The sequence below is a fragment of the Gadus macrocephalus genome, chromosome 18 (genome assembly GCF_031168955.1).
Source record: "Gadus macrocephalus chromosome 18, ASM3116895v1".
NCBI classification, from domain to species: Eukaryota; Metazoa; Chordata; class Actinopteri; order Gadiformes; family Gadidae; genus Gadus; species Gadus macrocephalus.
In genome coordinates, this window is record NC_082399.1 from 6636290 (window position 1) to 6659043 (window position 22754).

Here is a 22754-nt window from a genome sequence, read left to right on the forward strand (position 1 = left end):
GAACCAGGCTGGCCCGCTGTAACGCAAACCGTCCTGACAATGGATCCAGTTCAGTCTGCAAGCATTCAGAGCCCCCCAGAAATACTACATGCCACTACAAGACTATAACCAACAGAGTTAATGAGAGCCCCTACTACTACTACTTCCAACTTCGGCTTCACTGTATGTAGAGGCATCGCTATTAAAAGAAGACACACTCATATAAACACTCATAACAAACAGAAACACGCGCGGTATTTCAGTTCGTGCTGGGAAGACATGACAGTTCAGTCCGGGCGGGCGGAGTCACGGACACTCCCCGTTCCGGCCTCCCCCCGCTGTCACGCTCGCACTACCGACTCGCGGAACACCGACACACGGAGACCCGAGGAAGTGGCTGTGATTTGAAAAACAGTAGACGTGCCAGGAGGAGAACTCTTCAGAGGAACTACAGTACGACTTGCCGGGAGGGGGGGTCGTCGCCAGGAGGGGATTCCGGGTTATTTCTGGAACATGGACTAGAGCCGGGAGCCGCAGATGGAAGCGCGGAGAAGTTTTCTGTGGGTCCAACTTCTGCTGCTCGGGGTGGCGGGCGCGCTGGCCAGAGAAGGTGGGTCGTCGCTCTCGCTCACGGACGCTGTTGTGAACTAAACTTCTGATCGGTTTTGAAACACTCTTGCCGTGTTTTCAGCAGACCGTAATGGACGGGGCAGGTTACTGGAAGTGTGTGTGTGTGTGTGTGTGTGTGTGTGTGTGTGTGTGTGTGTGTGTGTGTGTGTGTGTGTGTGTGTGTGTGTGTGTGTTAGAGAGAGAGGGTATGGGGGTATGAGTGTTGGAACTCGACCCAAAGAACGAGCGTGATATTCTTGGCTCGACAATGACACACGCCACATTCCTGCGCGACTCCGCATTCGCCTCGGTATCTCTCTCCTGGGGCTAACCCCCCTATCCCACCCCACCTCCCTATCCCACCCTACCTCCCAAACCACTACTTGAACCTCTTCCTCCCTTACCCCTCTACCCACTGAGCCTACCCTTACCCTGCACTACTAACACCAACCCGTCCCTACAGGTAAACTACCTGTCGTAGAAACATTTGTTGTTATTGTTGTTGTTGCTGTTGTGTGACCGTTGGCTCCGCGCCGTACCCAAACGGGTCAGTTGGTCAGATACCGAGGAACCTGATTGGTGACTCGTAGATTGTGACAATGGCACCTGTGCGCACAGGCAGCGATCAGTTCGTCTCGCGTCAACAAACCGACAGTTGGTTCTTTGTGCGTCAAGGTCTCGTGGCGAGACACGGAACATTGTGTTATAAGGGACAGTTTAGGGTCAAGTCCTCCTCTCTCTGTGTCTCTAGAGTTATGCACACTCAGGCAGACACAAACAGACACACACACAATTTGGATCATTGGATTTATTTCCAGCTTACTACAGAATATTAAATATAACAGGACATACATTTTTGTAGATTCAAACAAATGGCACAACTTGTCAGAAGTTTGTACACGTATTAAATGCAGTGCAAAAGGCAACACACAAACAAAGCCAAATTACGGGTTAATGATTGTCGATAACACACACACACACACACCCACACATACACACACCCACACCCACAAACACATACACACACACACACATACACGCACACAGGCCTGTGGTTCTCCACGAGTGATTGTGTCTGAGTGCGTCCCAGGGCCGTTGATATTTAAAAGCTATTGATGGACTGACAAATTCATGTTACTCCAGTCCACACACACACACACACACACACACACACACACACACACACACACACACACACACACACACACACACACACACACACACACACACACACACACACAGTAGTGAGGCTGGTTGTCTGGAGGCTGTGGCTAGCCTCTGATTATTGAATTAATGATTAACTTATTGACCCTCAACATTCTAGAAGCACTGAGTTCTGAAGCTCAGCTGTATTCTCTGTTCATGGTTCTTATGGCCGGTTCTATCTCCTGGTTCTGAATGATGGATCGAAAGCCTGGTTATAAAAGCTGGCTCTAAAAGCAGGTTCTAAAGGATGGATTGTTCTATATTATGGTTGTATAGGATGGATCTAAAGGATGGTTCTAAAGGATGGTTCTAAATAATGCTTACAAAGCCTGGTTCTAAAGCCTGGTACTAGTAGGAACCAACATGAGAAATGATTGACATCATCAAATACCCAAAACCCAGATGGAGGACCTGAACCACAGTACTTAGTATTCACCACACAGAGAAGTTAAGGACCCAAGCGTCTAATTGCTGGAAAGTGTTCACTAGATTGGGCATGGAGATCAACATTCACGGGTTGTTGCTGCTTCCCAGAAGCATTTAGCCAGAACTTGACCTCAAAGTGGAGCTCAGACACAAGGGAGACGTTGAGATTCAGAACACCTAATCAAAAGTGAAAGTGCCCGCACAACAGAGCTGGGGAGTAAACAATAATAAAGTTCAACCGTTAAAACATGGAGGGGTGGAGTTTAAGCATGTAATTGAGTTTAAACATGGAGTACATTTGTAACATGGATTAGTTTAAAGATGAGTTTAGACATTGAGTTGAAACTTTGAGTAGGGTTGAAATATGTTGTAGATTTGAAACTTGGAGTAGATTTGAAACTTGGAGTAGAGCTTAAAGTTAGAGTTGAGTTAAGACGTTGAGTTGAAACTTGGAGTAGATTTGAAATATTGTGTAGATTTGAAATATGGAGTAGATTTGATATATGGAGTAGATTTGAAACATGGAGTAGATTTGATATATGGAGTACAGTTTAAATATGGAGTAGATTGGAAACTTGGAGTAGAGTGAAGACTTGTAGTCGATTTTAAACTTGGGAGAAGAGTTGAAACTTGGAGTGGAATTGAAACATTTAGTAGAGTTGAAACTTAGAGTAGAGTTGAAACATGGCAGTGTGTTGTCGGTTGAAGACAATGGAGAGTAGTCCTGCAGGCTTGCATCTTTTAAGCAAAGACGTGTGTGTGTGTGTGTGTGTGTGTGTGTGTGTGTGTGTGTGTGTGTGTGTGTGTGTGTGTGTGTGTGTGTGTGTGTGTGTGTGTGTGTGTGTGTGTGTGTGTGTGTGTGTGTGTGTGTGTGTGTGTGTGTGTGTGTGTGTGTGTGTGTGTGTGCGCGCGCGCGCAGGTGCATGCAGCCTACACGGCTTTGTGAGTTTGAATGGTACAGTACAGACCTGTTTCTCTGGTCGCTTGCGCAATCGCTACCTGTTTGTTCTTTTAGAGATGGAATGTAAATGTGTGTGTGTGTGTGGGGGGGGGGGGTTGTGAAAGGTGAATCTCGGGTCTGGTTCCTGCTCTGTGAAGACCAGGAGGAAGTGCTGTTGTTGACTCCCTCCGTGACCCCGTTGTTTACTCTCTACGACTGGGTAAACAACGTCCTGTTTGCACATGAAGCAATGGAGCTGTCGCACTCCGGAGCTCTTCCTCTCGGGCTGACTGTTGCCACGGAAACCCCTGGCCAATGTACTGTGTGTAACTTGTCGTTGAGGTAGTCAGGAGGATTTTGTCTCCTAGCACAATGCTGATGGTCTCCATAGTGATGGTCTCTCCATATTGATGGTCCCCCCCAAAGCGATGGTCTCCTGGCAATGGTCTCCATCGCAGTACTCTCCATAGCATCATTCTCCTAGCAATGGTATCCATAGCAATGGTCTCCATAGCCATATCCTCAATAGTCACGGTCTCCAAAGTAATGGGGTTAACTTAACTTCCGGTCCCATGGTTTAAGAATAACATTTAATATGCCTTTGCTAAAACAAGCAAGACTAACATAATTTATTTTCAATAAACATTATAATTTTATAGCATTCATTTATAGAATGTTTGGAATAATGTATAATTGATCGATTATACAGTGTTTAATAGTATTTCCTGTTATCATGTTTAATAGCAGGATTTGCAGAATTATTATGACATGTAATCACATGCTGAATTAAGATGGCTAATATAGCATGTTTATGAGCAAGACTCGCATGTTTAATAGCCTGCTTAATACACATCTAATAATTCATTTAGTTGTACCTTTTTAAATGGCACAAAACATTTCAAAACAAACAACACTGTTATGCTCCACCCCTTCGCCCCACCCTGCACCTGAAAACAAACACTGCTGAGAGACCAGCTTCTCAGCAGTGAGTAGCTTAGCATTGGCATTGTGCCAGGGCACAAATTGGTACAGCCCACTCTTGACTTCTAATGTTTACTATTTATTAGTGTAGCACAGCTAAATCCGAGGCGAAATACATGCAATATCGTTAGACACACTCCTCCATGGAGTTGGATGGGATGCATTTGGGTCAAGGTTAACACAGAGGAGGTGTGTGTGTGTGTGTGTGTGTGTGTGTGTGTGTGTGTGTGTGTGTGTGTGTGTGTGTGTGTGTGTGTGTGTGTGTGTGTGTGTGTGTGTGTGTGTGTGTGTGTGTGTGTGTTACAGTGGTACTCTGCTGTGGGGATTTGAAAGTGGCTTATCAGCATTTATATTGATAGGTAGAACAGTCTATGTATAGCAGTTAGCACTGTAAATGATTCAAACTTCGGTGTAAATGTTTGTGCTTTTGGTTTCAGGGTGAATGGTTCCAATTGCAGTGTAATAGTTCTTGTTTTAGTGTGAATGGTTCAGGTTCTAGTTGTGTGTGAAGTGTTCTTGTTCTGCTGTCATTTTTAACAGTCTGGGTGTCCATTTAAATGGTTCTGATTCTGGTCACTGTGAACCTGGTTCCAGTGTAAATCGTCCTGTTTCCGGTTTCAGGGATCTGGTTCTGGTCTCAGTTCAACTGGTTCTCGTTTCAATGTAAATTGTTCTGGTTTCAGGGATCTGGTTCTGGTCTCAGTTCAACTGGTTCTCGTTTCAATGTAAATTGTTCTGGTTTCAGTGTAAATGGGTACGGTTCTGGTCTCAGTGTGATTGGTTCTGGTTTCAGTGTAAATGGGTACGGTTCTGGTCTCAGTGTGATTCGTTCTGCTTTCAGTGTAAATGGGTACGGTTCTGGTGTCAGTGTGATTCGTTCTGCTTTCAGTGTAAATGGGTACGGTTCTGGTGTCAGTGTAAATGGTTCTGGTCTCAATGTAAATGGTTCTGTTTTCAGTGTAACTGGTTCTGATTCTGGTCTCAATGTAAATGGTTCTGTTTTCAGTGTAACTGTTTCTGGTCTCAGTGTAACTGGTTCTGGTTCTGTTTTCAGTGTGCCTGGGTACGGACATGAAGTTGGACCTGCTCTCCAGCCTGGAGAACCACTATGAGACTCTGCGGCTGCTGTACACCGGCTGTCAGGTCGTCCACGGCAACCTGGAGATCACCCACCTCCACGGGGTGCCGGACCTCTCCTTCCTCGAGGTACCGCACTTCCTCCTCCTCCAAATGTCCTCCACAATTACAATTAGGGCAATTTTATCCAAAGCGACTCACATGGGTTAATACACACATTGACACACCGACGAGTCAACCATGCAAGGCGACAGCCAGCTCGTCAAGAGCAGTTAGGGTTAAGTGTCTTGCTCAGGGACACATCAACACGCTAGGAGGAGCTGGGGATCAAACTACCACCTTCTCCTCCTCCACACCTCCTCCTGCTCCTTACTTCATCCTCCTTATCCTCCCGACCTCTTTCGCCCCCTGTTCCTCTCACACGTTCACTGTTCTTCTCCTCCTCCGTCCACTCTTCCTCCTCTTCCTCCGTCCACTCTTCCTCCTCTGCCTCCTGCTCCTCATCAATCTAATCCTCCAAATTTCCTCTGCATACGGTTCTCTGGGGGTCATGTGATGTTGTGGTGGTCTGAAGGTCGTTCGATGTTCTGAAGGGCATGTGACAGTCATATATGAAGGTCATGTGATGTTCTGAATGTCACGTGAAAGTCATGCGGCGGTCATATGAAGGTCATGTGATGTTCTGAATGTCACGTGAAAGTCATGTGACGGTCATATGAAGGTCATGTGATGTTCTAAAGGGTCATGTGAAGGACCGTCCCATGATCATGGGAAGGTCATGTGAAGGTCATGTGACGTTCTGAAGGTCACGAGCTGTCCCTCCTCCGTGTGGTCGTGCAGGGCATCGTGGAGGTCCAGGGTTACGTTCTGGTGGCCGGCGTGACGGTGGACCTGATTCCTCTGGACAACCTGCGTGTGATCCGGGGGAGCCAGCGCTACGGCGCCAACTACTCCCTGGTGGTTCTGAACAACACCCAGGGCCCCCAAGGGCCCGGGCTCCGGACCCTCCGTATGCGCAGCCTCACAGGTGAGGACTCGCCGAGACCGGATCAGACCGGATCTGATGGAATCCAATGGTCCTGATGGTCCTTGCTTGAATCCAGTAGTGTTGGTCTCTGATCTCTAAAGACATAATTAAGTGTGTGTGGATATAGAACAGTATTGGGGGTAATAGTATATGATATTACGTATTGTATATAATACACTGTACGCTATGTTGAGTTGGAAGTGGAGCTCACGAGTCAGGCGGACAACAATCAAAGCTTACAAGCTGAATTGGAGGAGCTCCAAAAAATGTTGCTGTGTGACCACGTTTTTCTGGAAGAACAACTCTAGAAATCTAGCAATGTTAGTCATATGTAATTATCATTTTAAAAAGTTAGGTAATTTTAAAGTAGTGCCAAAACGTGACAGTAGATTTCTACTATGCAAACACTAAATTTCACAACATGAGTACAGAACAAGTTCTGAGTCCTCGATGACAGGTGCAATCGCCAGGCTAACCCATTCCCTGTATAAAGCAGTGTTGCTGCTACTGCAGATGCTACACAATTAAGTACTATGTATAAGTACAACATACATTAAGTGCGTACAATCAGTTGGTACATTACATGAAATATGGAGACCTCTCCTCCTCTTGAGACCTCTCCTCTTCTCCCTCTCCTCTCCTCCTCTTGAGACCTCTCCTCTTCTCCCTCTCCTCTCCTAGCCCCTCCTCCTCTTGAGACCTCTCCTCTCCTAGCCCCTCCTCCTCTTGAGACCTCTCCTCTTCTCCCTCTCCTAGCCCCTCCTCCTCTTGGAGACCTCTCCTCTTCTCCTTCTCCTCTCCTCCTCTTCAGACCTCTCCTCTTCTCCCTCTCCTCTCCTAGCCCCTCCTCCTCTTGGGGAACTCTGACACTATTAACCAGCATGATTAAAGGCCAATTCTCTTCTCCCCTTTTCCTCCTCCTCTCCAACCCTCTCATGCTCCTCTATCCTCATCTCCTCTTTCTCTCCACCTCTTCCTTTCTGCCTCCTTTCTCCTCTCCTATCCAACCCTCTGCTCTTCTCTCCTTTCCACCTCCCTTCTCCTCCTCTAATTATGGTAATGACCAGTGATGGTAGTGTTTTCTCTCTTGTGATTGGCCGGTTTTGATGATGGAATGTATACCATATATATATATATATATATATATATATATATATATATATATATATATACATTCATCAACCAACAACCTAAGATCCTTACAACATGGCAGATGACAGGATGTAATGTGTGTGTGTGTGTGTGTGTGTGTGTGTGTGTGCATCAGAGATCCTGCTGGGCGGGGTGTATATGTGGGGGAACCCCCAGCTGTGTTTCCCGAACCCCCAGAAAATCCTGTGGAGGGATACGCTGGATCAGCAGAACACCCACAAACACCAGTTAACCCTGCAGGCCAGCGCCGCAAACTGTAAGTACACCTGTTTACTGTGTGTGTGTGTGTATGTGTGTGTGTGTAACGTGTGTTTAATGTTTTGTGTGTGTGTGTGTTTCAGGTCCAAGGTGTAATTCTGTGTGCCTCGAGAAATGCTGGGGCGAAACCATTCAGGACTGTCAGATTGGTGAGTTTTGATTGGTCCACAGCCACTTCCTTATTAATAAAGCACTTCTTATCTTATCTTATAGGTGTATGATTCACTTTGCTATCATTCACTCTCTCTCTCTCTCCCTCCCTCTCCCTCTCCCCTTCAGAAACCCATGTCGATTGTACCGCAGGGTGTCTGCGCTGTAAGGGTAAGCATGCCAGTGACTGCTGCCACAAGCAGTGTGCTGCTGGATGCACCGGGCCCAAGGACTCTGACTGCCTGGTATATACACACGCACGCACGCACGCACGCGCACACAACACACACACAGTAAAGAACTCAACATGCTTCTGCGTGGTTTGTCTGAATCCTTTGCACACACACACACACACACACACACACAGTTTCTTAATCTATCCATCAACGCAGCCTTCCCGACCAATGTGCGCAACCTCTGTGGATGAACAGAGCACAAAAAAATGTCAAAGGTAGAGCAATGAGAAGAATTAAGTGTTTATTAGAATCAAAGCCAAACTATGTTGGCTGTAACATGCAACTGATAGGTTGCCCACGCAGCCCAGTTTTAAATTCACCAATCAGGTGTCTGGGACGTCTAGGTGCACGGCGTGTTGCCGTGAGGCCTTGGATTTGATCCACGTATGTTTTGATCCGTGTGTGTGGCACGACTCTGCAGCCATGGTCGCCCAGGTCGTGTTGATGCTGAAGCCACCTGCTTGTGTTGCTAACGTGCTGTAGTCACTCGAGCATGTATAGACCTTTACCCCACAGATGCATGCACAAGGCAAACAAACATGCAGGGTCTGAAACACACGTAAAACCACCGCAAAGACCACGTACACTTTGCACACATAAACACGCGCACAAAGAAAACCGGGCACCTAGCGACACACACGCACGCATTTACACACAGCACGTATTCCCCTATCGGTGGTGTGTGACGATATTCAGAGGGAGTTTCCTCCGATAAGTGATAACATCACTCTGTTTACTGATCAATTCACATCCATGCAATACCTCCGTATTTACTCAACTACTGTAATTAGTAGTTGAGTAAATACCCTAACCCTGCAACATTAAAGACGTCAGACTGGACTTGAACTTCCCAGACCGTGTAGAAACCGGGGTTCACCACCATTTTGGAGGAAAAAAATAATCAAACAAACTTGACCATGACCATGTGTCTCTCCGCAGGCGTGTCGTTACTTTAACAACAACGGCGTGTGTAAGGAGCACTGCCCGGCCCCGACCACCTACGTGCCGGCCACCTACCAGTCCATACCGAACAAGGACAAGAAGTTCAGCTTCGGCGCCACCTGCATCAAGACCTGCCCCCGTAAGCACCGCCCCAACGCTGAATTAACACTTCTGCGCGTGCCTCGCTATGCAAAAGGTCCACGTCGGGGCCCTCGAAGACAGGACATAGACCTTGACTAGAGTCTGCCTGCGTTTGTGCTCCCACGTCATGTGAGCTGACGTGTTTTTAGATTTAGCGAAATGTTATATTTTCAAAACTGCTATTAAAACTACTGGTTAAACTGGGAGCTGAGCAGTACAACAAAAGAGACCTAGCCCTGTGTGTGTGTCTGTGTCTTTTTGACTGTGTGTGTGTGTGTGTGTGTGTGTGTGTGTGTGTGTGTGTGTGTGTGTGTGTAGATAACTACCTGACCATGGAGGCGGCGTGCACCATGGTGTGTCCCAAGGCCAACCAGGAGATGATCATCCTCAACGCCGACGGCTCGGAGAGTCAGAAGTGCGAGAAGTGCGAGGGAGAATGTCCCAAAGGTGGGTCTATGTTAGCACAGTCAGCGTTCTAGTTCTAACCGCACCTGTCTGTAAGGTGGGTGACGTGTTTAAAAACCTGCAGGTCATCAGGGGAAGGATGCTTTTCAAGTAAGACTGCCTGTCTGTCTGCTGTCTGTCTTCCTGATTAGCGGACATTTTAGTTTCCTCTATCTGTTTTTGTCTCATGTCTTTCATTTTGAGTAGCTAATCATTAGCTGTTCTCTCTCTCTCTCTCTCTCTCTCTCTCTCTCTCTCTCTCTCTCTCTCTCTCTCTGTCTCTGTCTCTGTCTCTCTGTGTGTGTGTGTGTGTCCATGTTAGTGTCAGTAGCATGCTAATGACTGTTAGCACTGTGGGTATGCTAAGTCTTGTTCGTCCTGTTAGCCTGCTCCTTTTCGTTAGCACTGATAGTATGCTCATCTATTCACCTGTCTTAAGGGTGGTTCAGCCTGTAGTTGAAACCAGACCAACCAGTTCTACAGCTCACGTTTTGTTTTGTTTTTCCGACTCTTCTGACCTGGGTTGTTTAGAATGTTTTGAGTAGTAGTAGTAGTCACAGTGTGTGACGTTGTAGTAGTAGTAGTAAAAGTCCTAGTCACAGTAGTAGTAGTAATAATAATAGTAGTAGTAGTAGTAGTTTAATGTGTAGAAGTAGTTTAATGATTAGTAGTAGTAATAGTACTAGTAGTTTAATGTTTATTAGTAGTAGTAGTTTAATGTGTAGTAGTAGTAGTAGTTTAATGTTTAGTAATAGTAGTAGTAGTAGTTGTTTAATGTGTAGTAGTAGTTTAATGTGTGTGTGGTTTTGCAGTGTGCTATGGCCTGGGGATGGGTAGCCTCCAGGGCGTTACCATGGTAACATCCTCAAATGTGGAGCAATTCAACAGCTGCAAGAAGATCTTCGGAAGCCTCGCCTTCCTCTCCCAGAGCTTTACAGGGTGAGACGTCGGCCTGTGACATCACCTCCACATCACCACCATATCACAACGATGTTAAACTGAAGAAAAAATCACATATTAACCTGCAATTATAAAATTGTGTGTAACCCCGAAAACTGCAATTGCTTGGATATTAATAATTACATTTCATATGAACAAGATTTCCAGATTTGCAGGCCATCATCATTTTAAGCTGCCCTTTAGTATTTGGCTTAGTTGTTGCCAGCCTATTCATCATGCCTGTCTATTATTGGCAATGCATTTGGATTTATGAACCAAACAACAAAATGCATAGTCAATTCTGGAGAGTATAGCATGACAGGCTTTTATTATTAAGGCAAAACACTGGCGAAACAGAAAACTAGAAAAGTTTTTTAGGCAGACAGACAGACAGACAGACAGACAGACAGACAGACAGACAGATTCCAGCTTCTGTTTATGAGGAACTCTCCAGATTCCTTAGAATCACCAGAGAGAGAGACATTCTGAAACCCTGAACAACAGGAATATCTGATAATCTAGTCAAATGAAGGGGGAGGAGAGAGAGAGAGGGAGGAGAGTATGTGGGAGGGAGGAGAGAGAGAGGGGGGAGGTGAGAAAGAGAGAGAAGGAGGAGAGAATGTGGGAGGGAGCAAAGAGAGACAACATCATCAGTCTGCAACATCAACTCTATTTCTGCTAAATAAAATCCGAAAACATTAGACCGTCTACGTCATTGGTCCATCCCTATTGGTCCAATTTGGAAAAATTGTGAACAGTTTCTGGAGCAGTCCTCTTTTATATTCGAAAATATCCAAGCATGACGGTACCCCTTACACTTTTCCTTTCAGAGACCCGAGCAGCAACACGTCAGGTCTGACCCTGGACCAGCTCACACCGTTCCACAACCTAGAGGAGATCACTGGTATGACCCGTTCCACAGCCAGCTGTTATTAATATTATTTATTTATTAGTTACCTATATCTATATTATCTATATTTTCATTTATCATTTGAGATTATTCATACGCTATATCTTTAGTGCTAACATTATTTATTGTTTTATATTATTTATATTGTTCATATCATTCATCTACTATCTATATTATCTTTATGATATAAAGGATCTATTACTATATTTTTGATATTCTCAATGTATACAGGCTACCTGTACATTGAGGCGTGGCCGGAGGAATGGAGCGACATCGGCGTGTTTAAAAACCTGCAGGTCATCAGGGGAAGGGTGCTCTTCAAGTAAGACTGCCTGCCTGCCGGTCTGTCTGTCTGTCTGTCTGTCTGTCTCTGTATGGCTGAAAATGTTGTTTCCTTCCCTCTGCCTGCAGCTGTCTTTCCTCTGTCTGTTTTTGTCTCATGTCTATCAGTTTGAGTAGCTAATCATTATCTGTCCTCTCTCTCTCTCTCTCTCTCTCTCTCTCTCTCTCTCTCTCTCTCTCTCTCTCTCTCTCTCTCTCTCTCTCTCTCTCTCTCTCTCCCCCTCTCTCTCTCCCTCCCTCCTCTAGGGGGGTGTTCTCCCTGGTTCTCCAGGACCTCAACATCACCTCGGTGGGCTCGCGGTCTCTCCGTAGTGTGAGCGGGGGTCTGGTTCTCATCCACAACAACAGCCGGCTGTGCTACACGTCCTCCCTGCCCTGGGACACGCTGCTGCACCCCAGCCAGGGGCCCACCCGCATCCTCAGCCTGAACCAGGACCCCGAGCTCTGTGGTACGGGCCCCTGACTCCACCCGTCTTTATTAGTGTGTGTGTGTGTGTGTGTGTGTTGAGGTCGGAATCTTTATGTGTAAACATAGTTATTATATTTATAATGATATATTTGCGTCATATAGTGTGTGTGTGTGTGTGTGTGTGTGTATAATGTGCATGTATACTGTTTGTGTGTGTGTAATGTGTTTATATATACTGTATTTGTGTGTCTAGAGGAGATGGGCTGTGTGTGTGTGTGTGTGTGTGTGTGTGTGATGTGCATGTATACTGTTTGTGTGTGTGTGTGTGTGTGTGTGCGTGTGTGTATATGTTGTGGTCTGAATCTTTATGTCTAAACATATTTATTATATTAAGAAGTATATATATATTTGTGTGTGTGTATAATGTGTTTACATACTGTGTACTGTATTTGGGTGTCCAGAGGAGCAGGGACACGTGTGCCACCCCCTCTGTAAGGGGGGCTGCTGGGGCCCGGGGCCCCAGCAGTGTGTCTCCTGCAGCGCCTTCGAGAGGGGCCTCGAGTGTGTGGAGCGGTGTGACCTCTACCAGGGGTGAGACTTCCCCTCTTGACCCCTGACCCCTGACCCTGACATAACCCTAACCCTGCCTCCTCTCGGGAGACAGCGGTCGTACCACGCTCCAACATAAGCTTGTCATGACGTGTGAACCCTCTGTTTCAACAATCAGCCATCAATAATCAGTCGTAGCACGGATATGTATGGGCGCAGTCAGACGTCTAAGTGGTGGGGGGGTGGTGCGTTGCAGGCCTACGCGGGAGTACGAAAAGGATAAGGTGTGCGGTGCCTGTCACTCAGAATGTCGACCAATCAACGGCTCCGAGTCATGCTATGGCCCGGTAAGATGAATGTTTATTTGTTGTTGTTCAGCAAGGACACGTTTAAATAACCCTGACGCTGAGGCACTGTTCATAATTATTATCTAAATCACAATAATCCAATTAACGGTGCACACAATTAAACAAAAATTCCAGTTATGATTAAACTTTCTGAATATATCCTGATAAACCGTTATAGAGGTATACATTTTATATCAGGAACGTCTATTTAAGTGTCTCGTGTGTGTGTGTGTGTGTGTGTGTGTGTGTGTGTGTGTGTGTGTGTGTGTGTGTGTGTGTGTGTGTGTGTGTGTGTGTGTGTGTGTGTGTGTGTGTGTGTGTGTGTGTGTGTGTGGTGCAGGGTGCGGACCAGTGCAGGGAGTGTTTGAACTTCCAGGACGGGGGGGTGTGTGTGGAGCGCTGCCCCAGCGGGGTGAAGGAGGAGCAGCACACCGTCTGGAAGTACAGCAACGCCTCGGGGCACTGCCTGCCCTGTCTGACCAACTGCAGCCTCTCGTAAGCACACACACACACACACACACACACACACACACACACACACACACACACACACACACACACACACACACACACACACACACACACACACTAGACACTAAACACACACACACAGACTAGACACTAAACACTGTCGGACCAACTGCAGCCTCTCGTAAGCACACACACACACACACACACACACACACACTAGACACTGTCGGACCAACTGCAGCCTCTCGTAAACACACACACACACACACACACACACACACACACACACACACACACACACACACACACACACACACACACACACACACACACACGCTAGACACTGTCGGACCAACTGTAGCCTCTTGTAGAAACACACACAGACAGACACACGCACTGTCTGACAAACTGTAGCCTCTCCTAAGGGTACACACAAACACACTGCCTGCCCTGTCGGACCACCTGTATCCTATGATAGAACACAGTCCCACTCCCTGTCTGTGTGCTCCAGGTGTACCCTGGTGGACGAGCGCGGGTGTCCTGTCCCCACCAACACCGGGTGAGTCTGACCAGCTGTGATGTCATAACTACGCTCAACCAATCATCGTTCAATACGTTAACATCGAGTTAGAGATGCGGCTGATGGGTGTACATGTTTATGTTTATACGTATAGATCTATATATATATATGTGTGTGTGTGTTTGTGTAGTCCAGGGACGACCATCGCGGCGGCCCTGGGCGGGGTGGTCCTCTTCCTCATCCTGCTGGCGCTGCTGGTCTTCTACCTTCGACGCCAGCAGAAGCTCCGCAGGAAGGCCACCATGCGGCGCCTTCTGCAGGAGCACGAGGTGAGAGGCAGCATGGGACATGCAGTCCGCAACCTCTTTGACCCTGCATCTTAAGACCGAACACGCTGGTGACCCCAAAAGGTCTCTCTCTGTTCTCCTTCTGATTTCCCCCACACATCGTTAGAACGCAACCAACAGCTGCCCATGATATCACGTCCGAGTTTGTATTATTTGTCTTCGTAAAAGTGTCTTTGCGTCCCTAGTGAATACTATAAAATGTATAAATATTATGACAATTATTCTTATTCTTTTTATTTTTGATTATTATAGTCTTTATAATAACATGAGGTGTACTGTACACGTAGCTTGGGAACCACAGCTCTAGACACTTGCTAGTGAGGGTAGACACGGGTGTCAGCTGTAGTTTTCCTGAGGCAGCCCTCTGACCCGCTCCCTGTGTGTGAGCAGCTTGTCGAGCCTCTGACTCCCAGCGGCGCGCTGCCCAACCAGGCCCAGATGCGCATCCTTAAAGAGACGGAGCTCAAGAAGGTCCGAGTGCTCGGGTCTGGGGCGTTCGGCACCGTGTACAAGGTGAGAGAGGGAGGTGTGTGTGTGTGTGTGTGTGTGTGTGTGTGTGTGTGTGTGTGTGTGTGTGTGTGTGTGTGTGTGTGTGTGTGTGTGTGTGTGTGTGTGTGTGTGTGTGTGTGTGTGTGTGTGTGTGTGTGTGTGTGTTCAGGGTTTGTGTGTGTGTGTGTGTGTGTTCAGGGTTTGTGTGTGTGTGTGTGTGTGCTCAGGGTTTGTGTATGTGTTCAGGGTTTGTGTGTGTGTGTTCAGGGTTTGTGAGTGAGTGATGCATCCCAGCCGGTTTGTTTCTCTCCTTACCGTGTGCTGTGCATGCGTGTGTGTTACAGGGTGTGTGGGCTCCAGACGGAGAGAGTGTGAAGATCCCCGTGGCCATCAAGGTGTTGAGGGAGAACACGTCCACCAAGGCCAACAAGGAGATCTTGGACGTGAGATCTCCCTTCCCTCCTCACTCACTTATAATTCAAAACAGCCCTGTGGTGACTGCAGACCTATGATGTCACTTAAAGTGGATCAAGAGACATTTCATTAAAGAGCCAGTAGGGGTTAAGGGTCATCTTGCACTAGGATGCCTACACGTTGGGTATCGAACCCAGAACCTTTCTGCTGGCGGTCCGACACCCTAACTGTGCGTTCACACCAAAAGCGGTGCGATTATTCACACTTTTTTGAACAAATTAGAGCAGTGGTCCGACTCTACTGAACTTCGTACTGATTCCTTGTTTTTCAGAGTACTCCTGACTCTGAAAAAAAAGTCAGGAGTACTTTAGGATATTTTTTTTTTTTCTTAAACCTAGGTTGTGCATCACCTTGCACTTTTTTTGCAGTTACTCCATTTTTACTTGTCTGTTCTGTGTAAAGCCTAAAGCGTGAGTTGGGGAAATTCTGTTTGTAGAACTAGAGTCATTTTCTTTCAACAAAACAAAGCACACAGAGCTTGAATGTAATGGCAACATTTGCTCGCTTCAAATAAGAAACGGGTATATTTTGGATAGGAAAATTGAAAGACATTATTTCTGCGTTCGTCCCGGCTCTGACGTGATGTGTCTTAAATCGCTCTGGATAAAAGGTGCATCTGCTAAACGACGAGATGCAGACATAAAGTCAGTCCAGAGGTTAACCCCACCCCTTCCTGTGTCCAGGAGGCGTACGTGATGGCGGGCGTGGCCAGCCCCTACGTGTGTCGTCTGCTGGGGATCTGCCTAACCTCCACGGTGCAGCTGGTCACCCAGCTCATGCCCTACGGCTGCCTGCTGGACTACGTCCGCGAGAACAAGGACCGCATCGGCTCCCAGTTCCTCCTCAACTGGTGTGTCCAGATCGCCAAGGTAACCGTGACGACCGGCGCATGATCCACCTCATCAGCGTCATGATGATATTCACACCGATGAGAATAACAGAAGCTATCCTCTATGCCCAATAGACTACTACCCTATACCACTAGGAATTATGATACATTATCATATCTTTTACCAGTACTAGCTGTATCTGCTACCACTGAGATGCATTGTTTTAATAATAGCTTGATGTAATGTGTATATTGATATGGCTGTACTGTTTAATAATGTATTGATTTAATGTGTGTATCTATATATATTGATATGGCTGTACTGTTTAATAATGTATTAATTTAATGTGTGTATCTATATATATTGATGTGGCTGTACTGTTTAATAATGTATTGAATTAATGTGTATATATATATTTATATGGCTGTACTGTTTAATAATGTATCAGTGGAATGTGTACCTGTGTATTGACATCTGTATATAACGTGTCTGACAGGGTATGAGCTACCTTGAGGAGGTGCGTCTGGTTCACAGGGACCTGGCGGCCAGGAATGTTCTGGTGAAGAACCCCAACCATGTGAAGATCACAGACTTTGGCCTCGCCAGACTGCTGGACATCGATGAGACAGAGTACCAGGCAGACGGAGGGAAGGTCTGTCCGTACGCTATATGTATTATAAATGCATACATCTATCTCTAGGCTGTGTACCCACTGTGTGTGTGCGCTGTTTCCTGACATGTGATTGGTTCTTTCAGGTGCCAATCAAATGGATGGCCCTGGAGTCAATCCTTCACAGGAAGTTCACCCACCAGAGTGACGTGTGGAGCTATGGTACAACCCCATCAATAGTATTATTATTATTATTATTATTATTATTATTATTATTATTATTATAATGTACTTTTTCACTTCGTCATAGACCAAAAATCGTTCTTTGTTTAAGCACCATGGTCTAGTTGCTATGGTATCAGTGCCGGTCACCACGGTGACCGGCTACCGTCACCGTGGTAACAAGGCGGCGAACGCCATGGAAACGTGCTGCGGTCACCGTGGTAACGGCCTGCGTTTGTGTGTTTGCCGGTACCACCCTTCCCAGGCGTCACGGTGTGGGAGCTGATGACGTTCGGGGCCAAGCCCTACGACCTCATCCCAGCGCGGGACATCCCGGACCTGCTGGAGGGAGGCGAGCGGCTCCCCCAGCCCCTCATCTGCACCATCGAGGTCTACATGATCATGGTCAAATGTACGTACCTGGGGGGTCGGGACCCTCTACCGTCCCTCTACCTGGGGGGTCGGGACCCTCTACCTGGGGGGTCGGGACCCTCTACCGTCCCCGTACCTGGGGGTCGGGACCCTCTACCGTCCCTCTACCTGGGGGTCGGGACCCTCTACCTGGGGGTCGGGACCCTCTATCTGGGGGGTCGGGACCCTCTACCGTCCCCTTACCTGGGGGGTCGGGACCCTGCCTTTGGTCAGGGTCCCAGGTCACAGGCTGAGCATTACTAGTGGAGGTGTCACGTTAAAATTGTACCGGGGGCGAAAATTGTACCGTCCTACGTCATCAGTTGTCCGTTGCCAGGCAACGGACAACAGATTACGTAAGGGGTTGTCCGTTGCCAGGCAGGTTTCAATCGCGCTCATGTTGCCGAAGACGAAATAATATAATAAAGATAACGGATCGCTAGATAACACTTGTTTTTACTTTATATTTGTATTGCATTTAATTGTTTAATCGACTTTAGCTAGTAAACAGAGTGGAATGGATTGCTATGGATGACGTAGGCCGGTACAATTTTCGCCCCCGGTACAATTTTAACGTGACAGAGGCGTTTCTACAGCAGGCCCAGCTGATTGGTCTGATGTGTGTGACTGACAGGTTGGATGATCGACCCAGACAGCAGGCCGCGGTTCCGAGAGCTGGTCAACGAGTTCAGCCTCATGGCTCGCGACCCGCCCCGCTATGTGGTCATACAGGTAGGAGGGCGGGGTTCGTGGGGGTCACCACCCTGTGGGAGAAGCATCATCTAAAACGATTGAAGTCCTCTTCACATCACTGTAACGGCCCGACCATGACCACCTCCCTCCTCCTTCCTCACACCCACCACCTCCCTTCTCTCCCTACACTTTCACCCCCCCTATCTCCTCCTTCTCCTCCCACCTCTCCTCCACCTCCGACTCCCTTCTTCGAACCTCCTTCCACTTTCATCCCCCCCCCCCTTCCACCACCTCCTCCCTCCTCTCCTCCCCCTCCCACTCCCTACCTCCTCTCCTCCCCCTCCCCCTCCCCCTCCCTACCTCCCTCCTCTCCCACTCCTCCCACTCCCTCCCCTCCCCCTCCCCCTCCCTACCTCCCTCCTCTCCCACTCCTCCCACTCCCTCCCTCCCTCCTCTCCTCCCCCTCCCCCTCCCTCCTCTCCCACTCCCTCCCTCCCTCCCTCCCTCCCTCCCTCCCTCCCTCTCTCTTCGCCTCCACCTCCCACTCCCTCCCTCCCTCCTCTCCCCCACCTCCCACTCCCTCCCTCCCTCCCTCCCTCCCAAACCCTCCCTCCCAAACCCTCCCTCCCTCCTCTCCCCCCCTCCCACTCCCTCCCTCCCTCCCTCTCTCTCCCTCTCCCCCACCTGCCTCCAGAACGAGGACCAGAGGAGCCTCACCTTCCCGGTGGACAGCCAGTTCTTCCGGAGGCTCGTGGAGGAGGAGGGCCCGGACATGAAGGACCTCCTGGACGCGGAGGAGTACCTGATCCCCCAGCCCAACATGTTCCCCCGCACCCAGGGGGACGGGGTGTCCACCGCCGGACACTCCAGGCACCACTCCTACCGGGTCAGTAGGTCCATGACACCACCACCACCACTCCTACCGGGTCAGTAGGTCCATGACACCACCACCCCCACTCCTACCGGGTCAGTGGGTCCATGACACCACCCCCACTCCTACCGGGTCAGTAGGTCCATGACACCACCACCCCCACTCCTACCGGGTCAGTAGGTCCATGACACCACCACCCCCACTCCTACCGGGTCAGTAGGTCCATGACACCACCACCCCCACTCCTACCGGGTCAGTGGGTCCATGACACCACCCCCACTCCTACCGGGTCAGTGGGTCCATGACACCACCCCCACTCCTACCGGGTCAGTAGGTCCATGACACCACCACCCCCACTCCTACCGGGTCAGTAGGTCCATGACACCACCACCCCCACTCCTACCGGGTCAGTAGGTCCATGACACCACCACCCCCACTCCTACCGGGTCAGTGGGTCCATGACACCACCCCCACTCCTACCGGGTCAGTGGGTCCATGACACCACCCCCACTCCTACCGGGTCAGTGGGTCCATGACACCACCCCCACTCCTACCGGGTCAGTGGGTCCATGACACCACCACCCCCACTCCTACCGGGTCAGTAGGTCCATGACACCACCACCCCCACTCCTACCGGGTCAGTGGGTCCATGACACCACCACCCCCACTCCTACCGGGTCAGTAGGTCCATGACACCACCACCCCCACTCCTACCGGGTCAGTAGGTCCATGACACCACCCCCACCACTCCTACCGGGTCAGTAGGTCCATGACACCACCCCCACCACTCCTACCGGGTCAGTGGGTGCGTGACGTCACCATCACCTCCAATGGGATGGTAGGTCCGTTCGATTACTAGTTCGGGGGGGACTAGTAATCGAACTGGTAATTAATCCCAGTGACAGTCTCAAAGGGCTTCACCGGCCACATTACAGGGTGCCCCCCCCCCCCCCCCCCCCCCCCCCCTCCAAAACCTAAGTGATCTAAAGGAAAAAGTCTCAGGCCTAGAGGACACGTAGTTGAGCAAGACGCCCTAACCCCTACCTCTATCTGAATCAACACTAGATGGATAACCCCAGCTTTATCTCTCCCCCCCCCCAACAGAGTACAGACCAGGGCCTGGACGGGGAGCCCCCTATTGGCAGCGCCTGCACCATGTACTCCTCCATGAGTACCCTGGGTCGGGGCCAGTACCCCACCCTGCCACTAGGGGCCAGCCCCTCCAACGGCGGCTGGAGCTCCCAGTACCCCACGCTGGCGCGCAGCCCCTCCTCCGGAGACCCCTGTGACTCCGTCTTCCTGGACGACGCCACGGGGACGCCGGCCAGTCCCGGGCGCTACCGTCAATGCGACGGCGGCTGCCACGACGACCTGATGGAGACGGACGGCCCGTCCGGCGCCCATCCCCCACCTCAGCATCACCATCACCAACCTCATCATCTCCATCACTCGCTGCCCCGGCGGCAACAGGGGCACCACCAGAGCCACGCCGGCCCAGGTGAGAGGACCCGTTCTGTTCTGGGATCGGAGGAAGACATTCTAGATACTAAAACGATACGCTTACATGACCGTGAATGTGTACTGTTTATACAATCAGAAGATAACCCCTCTCTCTCTTCCCCGCTCCCCTCTGTTCCATTCTCCTTCTATCCTCGCTCCTCTTTCTCTCTATCACCCCTTACTCCCCCCCCCCCCCCTCCTACCTTCTCCTCCTCTTCACGTCCTCCTCTCTCCTCCTCCTCTCTCCTCCTCCCCTCCTCTCTCCTCCTCTATCCTCCTCCTCTATCCTCCTCCTCTATCCTCCTCCTCCTCTCCTCTCCCCCTCCTCTCCTCCTCTATCCTCCTCCTCCTCTCCCCTCCTCCTCCTCCTCCTCCTCCTCCTCTCCAGAGTACGTCAACCAGGAGGCCCGTGAGGTGCGGCCGGCGGTCCCAGACCGGCCCAGCACGCTGCCCCGTAAGACCCGCCGCTCGGAGCCCCGCCACCTGCCCAACGGCCTGGGCCCCGGACACAGCGTGGAGAACCCCGAGTACCTGGTCCCCCTGGGGCCCCCCGCGGCCCCCAGCTCCCCCGCCTTCGACAACCCCTACTACCTGGACCTTCTGGCCGGAGTAGAGGGGACTGGGGTCAGGGGGGAGGGGGGGGGCGGGGTCAGGGCGGGGGAGAGGCAGCTGAACGGCTACGCCACGCCCACAGTGGAGAACCCTGAGTACCTGGGCCTGGCCGACACCTGGACCGGACACACCTGATGAGGGGGGTGGCGGGGTGAACCACGGGTGAAAATGTGAAATTTGGTTGTGTGTGTGTGTGTGTGTGTGTGTGTGTGTGTGTGTGTGTGTGTGTGTGTGTGTGTGTGTGTGTGTGTGTGTGTGTGTGTGTGTGTGTGTGTGTGTGTGTGTGTGTGTGTGTGTGGTTATTGTCAGCCAATAGAAAAGCATTCACAGAGGACAAGTAACACTAAAAAGATCAAATTCCTGCTACCAATCAAAAGAGAGGTTTTTTTGAGGGGTGATTTGACCTCCTGACTCAAAGATCTATCGACGTTTACAGCCTCTAGCAGCTCAAGGGTGGCGCTCGCGTCCGGTCGCCGCGGCAACGGTTCTCATGAATAACTGGTGGAGTAATGTGTCACTGGAGGTGTTTTCATTGTCTTTCTAACAATCCCTGTAATGTTTTTGTAACCGTGCGATGTGATTGGGTTGAGCCCTGTTGCCTCCTCAGCCAATCAGAGTGATTTGAGGGGTCCGCAAGCCGTGAGCAGAATAACGATGATGTCGCCCTCTTGGCTCAAAGGAACTTTGTCTCAGCAGAAAAAAAGGACCCTGGGGCCCATCTGCGCCATGGAAGAACACACAGACTTGTGTGTTCTGTGTGTGCGTGTGTGCACTTGTGCGTGTTTGTAATTTGAACGAGGGCTTTACATGGTAAAATACTTGATAGAGATGCCTCACTCACATATGAGCACCCTGATGCAGAACTCTAGCTAGCCTGATAACACCCTAGCTAGCATTTTGGCACCCTGATGGGGAGATAGTAGGATGGCAAGCTCGCATTATGGAATCCTAGCTAGCATGATGGCAGCCTAGCTATTATGATGGAATGCAGGCAGAGTATATGTGGATAGACTCAGAAATACAGGGCCTACTTTGAGGCTAGTCAGTAGTTTACTAGAGAGTTTACGCACGGTACGAACACACCGGAAATGGGAGTTTCATTGTGGATGTGTAGACCCAGCCCCTCGCACTCAAACTACACCCATCATACACCAGCCACGCCCCCTCATACACAATCCACGTCCCACCGCTAGGAGTCACGTGACTCTGAAGCCCTGACTGGTGTCTGATATCCATTTATACAAAACCCTATTTTGTACGTTTTCTGTGACTTATTATCGTGTTTGAAGGTTTATCTCTGTGTGTGAATATTTTTTTTATGTTTTAAGGTTTGATTGTACGAAATAAAGTGTAAAAAGGTTAGCAAGTAATTTGATTAAACATTGACTCTTGTGGAAAAAGCAAATACATAAGAAACAATTTTATGAAGAAAATATGTATAAATTGTGATGTTTCTATTCTTTGTATGCATTACATTTACTTTTTAAATACAAGGGAAAGTTTGCAATGGTTATTTCTGGGTCTTCTTGTGCGACAACTATGGAAATGTTCTGAAATCAGAAGGGCCTTTTCTGCCATCTTCTGGTAGTTATAGGAAATACAAATAAGAAACGTTTGGGTATTATGTTCGAGACTGTTGG

General features: G+C 49.2%; 1 protein-coding gene across 1 annotated transcript; it reads left to right on the forward strand.

Annotated features, from left to right (window-relative positions):
• The first annotated feature begins 256 nt into the window (after window positions 1-256).
• On the forward strand, window positions 257-22627 carry erbb2 (erb-b2 receptor tyrosine kinase 2). The gene is made up of 27 exons (XM_060036659.1): window positions 257-589; window positions 5196-5347; window positions 6059-6245; window positions 7513-7653; window positions 7739-7804; window positions 7935-8050; window positions 8981-9122; window positions 9443-9571; window positions 10381-10507; window positions 11338-11411; window positions 11649-11739; window positions 12006-12208; window positions 12630-12759; window positions 12974-13064; window positions 13405-13559; window positions 14047-14094; window positions 14246-14384; window positions 14793-14915; window positions 15236-15334; window positions 16049-16234; window positions 16692-16847; window positions 16952-17027; window positions 17293-17439; window positions 18073-18170; window positions 18826-19017; window positions 20107-20500; window positions 20891-22627. Exons 1-27 carry the CDS (start codon window positions 517-519, stop codon window positions 21247-21249), a joined length of 3894 nt encoding a protein of 1297 aa, XP_059892642.1. The 5' UTR covers window positions 257-516; the 3' UTR covers window positions 21250-22627.
• The last annotated feature ends 127 nt before the right edge of the window (window positions 22628-22754 follow it).